This window comes from Diabrotica undecimpunctata, chromosome 2, assembly GCF_040954645.1.
Source record: "Diabrotica undecimpunctata isolate CICGRU chromosome 2, icDiaUnde3, whole genome shotgun sequence".
Lineage (NCBI taxonomy): Eukaryota > Metazoa > Arthropoda > Insecta > Coleoptera > Chrysomelidae > Diabrotica > Diabrotica undecimpunctata.
Window position 1 is genome coordinate 59,741,201 of NC_092804.1, and position 6,455 is coordinate 59,747,655.

Sequence of the window (6,455 nt, forward strand, 5' to 3'; positions counted from 1 at the left end):
ACTTTTCTGGATCGACAACACACGCACGGCCTTCAATTTTCGAGAGGCAAACTGTCACTGTCTAGTCCTAGTCCTAAGTTATATAAAGCAAGGAGTAGAGTGTTTATGATGTAGGGAGTCAGTCGCACACACGTCAACACGACAGCTGACGACATAAGCGCACAATTCGATAAAATAACTATATTATACAGGTTGCTTTTTACAACATACTGCCCCCCGTTGAAGCACTAGCTTTAACATTATAAAAGACATTAAAAAGAAAAGAGTACATAAAAAAACCAATATGAGTAATAGTATACAAATTCATACAAACAACATATTATGAGTAAAAGTACTAAACCTAATAACATTAACATAATCCTTCACTAGGAAGAGGACACAATTTTGTTATCGAGCGTTTGAAAATCCCATCCTTAGTTTTAACAGATGCAATTCTCACTCGGCCATCTTTACCCGGAAAGACTTCCATCACTCGTGCCAATGACCAGTAGAGAGGAGGGAGATTGTCTTCTTTAACTAGCACAAGGTCATTGGGTTGTAAATTTTTAAATGGGAGAAACCATTTTGGACGATTTTGAAGTCGATTCAGATAATCAGTCGACCACCTTTTCCAAAAAAGTTGCTGGAGCTTAGAGAGATTTTGCCAGATGCTAAGTCGATTTTCCGGGATAGATGTATACTCCTGGTCGGGTAGCGAGGTGAGAGACTTTCCAATCAGGAAGTGACCAGGGGTAAGATATGTGAAATCGGAGGGATCATTAGAGAGGGCACAAATGGGCCGAGAATTAAGTACGGCTTCAATTTGGGTAAGCACGGTACTGAATTCCTCGAATGTAATTTTGAGATTGCCCAACAATCTATAGATATGATGTTTAGCGCTCTTTATAGCGCTCTCCCAGAGTCCTCCATGATGAGGAGATCGAGGTGGTATTGTTTTCCACCGAATTTGAGAGGAGGCTAAAAATTCCTGAATAGAAGAGTTAGTTTCCTTATTTTTCAAGAAATTGTAAAGTTCGAATAACTGATTTTTAGCCCCAAGAAAGTTTGTCGCATTATCAGAGAAAATAGTCTGAGGGAGACCTCTGCGACTGATAAAGCGCTTGAGAGTGAGAAGAAACGCTTCTGTTGTAAGCCCACTGACTAATTCTATATAAACCGCACGTGTGGACATACAGACAAACAGAGCTATGTATGACTTTATCAAGGGACTTTTACGAAGTTTAGAGGCCTTTATTAGAAAGGGACCACCAAAATCCAAACCTACATGAGCAAAAACTTGAGCAGAGCATAAGCGTTCCTTAGGTAAATCAGACATGATTTGAGCTAAGGGTTTGGCATTAAACTTGAAACAAACATGACATTCGTGGACTATCCTCTTAATCTCCCGTAGACCATTCAAGGGCCAATATCTAAGGCGAACTTGAGAGAGAGTATTCTGAGGACCTGCATGATGGAGCCTGAGATGTTCTTTTTTGAGAATTAGACGAACAACATGATTTTTCGAGGGGAGGAGGAGAGGATATTTTTGATCAAAGGTAACTTCGGAATACCTCAGACGTCCACCTACACGGAGCATTTCATTTTTGTCAAGAAAAGGAGCAAATTGTAAGAGAGACTTATTAGAAATAATCTTATTGCCTTTGAGATCAGCAATTTCTGAGGAAAAACATGAGTTTTGCAATAATTTTATAATTTTCATTTCGGCATTTTGAAGTTCAGATACTTCAAGTGCACCCGATAATTTTTGAGTGCCAGACTTTGCGTTATTACCAAATCTGAGTACATAAGCTATAGTCCTTACATATTTCGTGAAACTGGAGAACCTTTCAGAAAGCATGACAAAGAACTCAAATTGAGCACTTCGAGTGTGAAGAACAACTTTTCTTTCTTCAGGTAATTTATTAGAATTAAACTTCGGACTATATTCAGACAAATTTAGGTCAAATGTTTGCAAAAACTGAGGACCGTGAAACCAAAGAGTGGAGTTGAGTATGTTAGAGGGCATCATTCCTCTGGAGAGGATGTCAGCAGGGTTGTCTTTAGACTTTACGTGTCTCCAATGAGAATGAGAAGAATTTTCTTGAATTTGAGCTACCCTGTTGGCGACAAATTGATTCCATCTGGAGTGATGTGATCTGAGCCACGCCAAAACTATCTCAGAATCGCTCCACATGTTTATAGAGGTAATAGAGGGCAATTTATCCTTTATGATATCAACCACCTTTGTGGTGAGCTTGCTAGCCAATAAAGCACCCATAAGTTCCAGCCTTGGAAGCGTTATGGTCTTTAAAGGAGCAATACGACTTTTCGAAACAATAAGAGAGCACGAGATATTTTTTGATTTGTAGATGACCCGTATATAACAACAAGCAGCATATGCTTTCAAACTTGCGTCAGAAAAAGAGTGAATTTCAATAGAAGAAATTTCATGACATGAGAAAAGACATCTGGGTATGCTTATGTCTTTGAGAGCAGCGAGATCAGTTATAAACTTCAACCATTCATTTAAAATATTTAAATCCAAGGAGTCATTCCAATTAATTTTAGAAATCCAAATTTTTTGCATAATAATTTTAGCAAGAACAGTTACGGGATTAATGAGCCCTTGTGGATCAAAAATTTGAGCGATAATAGAGAGTACTTCCCTTTTTGTGTAATTATCCTTTATTGATAATTGAGGTACAGAAATTGAAAATGTATCAGTACTGGGGTTCCAACAGAGACCTAAAACCTTATTAGAAGCATTCTCTGGTGAAATAATATACGCAGAGTTTGTAGAGAGAGTAGAAACATTTTCCAAAAACATTTTTGAGTTAGAGCACCATTTATGAAGAGAAATGCATGCCTTGTTGAGTAGGTCAGTTATCTCATTATGAGCCTTAAGAAGAGTTTGCGTGTCATTGGCCCCATATAGAATGTCATCTACATAGCATCCTGTTAAGAGAGCATCGGAGGCCAATGGGTATTTGTTTTGATGAGTTTTAGCTAATTCCATCAAACAACGAGTACTTTGAAAGCTTGCGCTTTTTGTTCCATAAGTTACGGTTTGAAGCTCAAGACATTCGATGTCCTGTTCTGGAGAATCCCGCCAGAGGATATTCTGCAGGAATGTGTGATCAGGATGAATTCGTACCTGCCTGTACATTTTTTGTATGTCGGAAGTGAAGACATAGGTATACAATCTAAACCGAAGGAGAATGTCGAAAAGTTCAGGCTGAAGAGTTTTTCCTTTCAACAGGATGTCATTAAGAGAATAGCCACTGGAACTTTTCATGGAGCCATCAAAAACCACCCGTAATTTGGTAGTTAATGATTCTTCTTTTATGACAGAGTGATGAGGTAAAAAATATTTATTTTCTAAGTGCACATTTGTGAGAGAAAGAGGAACCTTTTTGGCATGTCCAAGAGAAACATATTCATTGATGAATGCTTTATATTGAGTGTATACATTTTCGTGCTTTAAGAGTTTATTTTCTAAACTAATAAACCTTTTCCTAGCCATATTGTAAGAATTGCCCAGCATTTTATGTGCTGTTTCAGAAATGAGAGGAAGCTTTACCTGAAACCGACCAGAAGGTAGAATTTGAGTTGTTTCAGTGAATATTTGTTCAGCCATATCCTCAGAGGAGGAGATTTTAACAGAGGGGGTCACTTCTTCGACTTCGAAGAATTGTCGAATTATATTATCGAGCTTATCTTCCTCAGATGTGGACTGGACAAATAAAGAGACATTTGACTGTGTAGGGGACAACTGTGAGCTATAAATTCCTTTGTGAAGTGCGTAAGGAGGTAAAGAACCAAACATAATGTACCCTAAGTGTGTGTTCTGGAGAACAGGGAGTCCTTTACCTAAACGTATTAAACCATCCGATAACAACTCGCTATATATGTCACTGGCAAGAAGAAGATCTATATTTCCAGGGACAGAGTAGGTGGGATCTGCGAGAGTGACTGTAGAGGGGATATTAAATTTACTTCTGTTTATGGATACCTGAGGGAGTCTACAAGTTATGTTGTCTAAAATAGAACAGGAGATTTTGAAACCATTACCATTTCTTTTGTATGGAAAAATTTCTAGATCGACCATTTTGTTCGAGAATGAACTATGTTCAGAGATAGTAGAGATTTGTAACCTTTTGGTGTAAGGAGAGAGATTTAATTTTTGAACCAAATCTTTAGAGACAAATGACGACTGAGATCCACTATCTAAAATACATCTAGCGTGTATGGGTACGCCATGCTTTGAATAAATAGTGACTAGAGCGGTTGCCAGCAGAACATCCTGCTTTATTGACAGAGCAGAGAGAGAAGTCATCACATTTGAGACCTGAGAGGTTTGAGATTCAGAGAGAGAGACAGAATTACTTGGACCGGCTTCACCATCAGACCAAGTGTTTTGTATATTGCGAGAGGTTGCGTGATTTTGTCTTTGAAAAGATCTACTAGAAGAAGAGCTATTTTCATGGTCATTGTGCAAGAGTGTGTGATGCCTTTTCTTGCATATACTACAAGAACGTTGAGACGAACAATTTTGAGAAAAGTGTTTAGTTCCTAAACAGTTGCGACATAGTTTGTTTTCATTAACAAATTTATACTTATCCTGTAAGAAAAGATTAGCAAATTTTGTGCATGCATAAATAGTGTGTGTAGCATTATTACAAAATACGCATGTTTTGGAGTACGAGTTAGTTTTGTTATTTGCCGAAGAGAAGAGAACCGTTTTAGAGTTTGTTTTAATAACTTTTTTATCGTTATTATCTGAGGAGTTTAACTTTTCCATGTCACACTTTTTTTCTAAAAAATCAAAGAATTGATTTAGCGTGGGAATATCTTTTGACCCTAACTCGTATTCGAAAGACCGGTGAGTGGTAAAGTCCACTTTTTGCAAAAATATTTCTATTAATAAGAGATCCCAATGCTCGATGGGTACATTCATATTTTTTAGCGCGAGTAAGGTCTGTTTTGCGGTGACCAAAAATTCACGTAAGGCCTTTGCATTAGTTTTGACTAAGGATGGAACTTTCAAAAGTCGCTGTATAAGCAAACTAATTACGCGCGATTTGTTTTCGTAGCGATTTCGAAGAGTCTCTAACGCGATTTGGAAGTTTTCTTCTAAAACTTGGATGTTTTCTACCAACTGGAGAGGTTCGTTGCGTAGAAAGGATTTGAGATAAACAAAACGCTGGACGTTGTTGAGTTCCGGGTTATTAATAATTAACGTCTCGAAGAGCTGATAGAATGCACTCCATTCTGAGAAGCATCCTGAGAAAGTTTGAATTTTAATTTCGGGAAGAGTCACTTTAGCACTAGCTAAACGTGGAGAAGTGGAACTGAACTGGTGTGAAGGAGGTTGGAGCATCTCCATTCTATGTTGAAGACCTGCCAGAGTTGAGAAGTACTTTTCTTCAATTTCTTCCCTATCGCGTTCTTCAGTGTTTTCTTCGTCCAGTTCCTCAATCTGATCCATGAGGTCATCATATTTGGCGTAACAATTCGTTAGTTCAGTATGACGGAGTTGGAACTGCAAGGGATCTGTTTCTTGAGCAGAGTTATCTCTTAACCAATTAGAGATACGAGAGATTTTTGATTTCAACGGTTTGCGTTGTTTCTTCAATTGATCCATTGCGGTTAGAGATGTATCAAAAGCTTTGCGAGATATTTATCTATGAGAGATACACGAGAAATAAAAAAATTTTAGAGTCTAAAATACAGCTTAGTCCACCCCGTATAATAAACAAGAGTCTCAGAAAATAATGTCTGTACGAATCCTGCGAAATATAAACTCGTCCTGTATACTAATAATACGCGTTAAAAATTACATTAATAATAGAAATATTACAAGTGAAAAAAAGCAACAATATTACAACTTAAGTAAGATAGAATTAAGAAATTTACAACTTACAACGATGAATTTACTAGATTCTTAGAATTATCTATAAATAAAATATTTATTAGGACCCTTTTAGGTACAACTTCATATAACCTAATTTGTTTGTTTGTTGTTACTGATATACAATTTGTTGTTATTTGTTGTTATAATGTAAAATATACACGAATATAAAGTGTTTTAATCTTTATGATAATTATGCAGATTATTGAAAAAACTTTACAATATTTTCTACCTAATATTAAATGAAATAAGTCAGTCGGTGTCATATTAGTTGAGTGGGACATATACTCGAAATTTGTTCCACAAGAAATTATTTTGTTTTCGAGGTAAGGCGATGGAGCGTATAGCTTTATGGTTCGTCAATTCTTAAACCATTGCCTATGCTGTAGATCTCTGAAAAAAATGTATTGCTTCATCTCGCTACAATGCTCTTGATGGACAGTAAATGCATCTTCGTCCTTTTACAAAATGTGGACCAATGATCAGATGTTTAGGCACACACATCGAATTACTACTCGTTCAATCTGAAGTGATATCTCCATTGCTTGGTGTTTAAATCAAAGGA

General features: G+C 36.9%; 1 protein-coding gene across 1 annotated transcript; it reads right to left on the reverse strand.

Annotated features, from left to right (window-relative positions):
* Positions 1–349: 349 nt before the first annotated feature.
* On the reverse strand, positions 350–5,623 carry LOC140433698 (uncharacterized). The gene is made up of 3 exons (XM_072521676.1): positions 5,300–5,623; positions 2,846–4,600; positions 350–2,284 (listed from the first exon to the last, which is right to left on the reverse strand). The coding sequence occupies exons 1-3, from the start codon at positions 5,621–5,623 to the stop codon at positions 350–352; spliced, it is 4,014 nt and encodes a 1,337-aa protein (XP_072377777.1).
* Between the last annotated feature and the right edge of the window lie 832 nt (positions 5,624–6,455).

Bases quoted from the DNA above. Each gene is read 5' to 3' on its own strand.
- LOC140433698 (XM_072521676.1), bottom strand. From the start codon at position 5,623: ATGGATCAATTGAAGAAACAACGCAAACCGTTGAAATCAAAAATCTCT. The intron at 4,601-5,299 runs GTGACTCTTCCC...CTTTTCTTACAG, and splicing joins CACGTTTAGCTAGTGCTAAA to GATAAGTATAAATTTGTTAA. The intron at 2,285-2,845 runs GCATGCATTTCT...GCTCCTTTAAAG, and splicing joins TAACTGACCTACTCAACAAG to ACCATAACGCTTCCAAGGCT.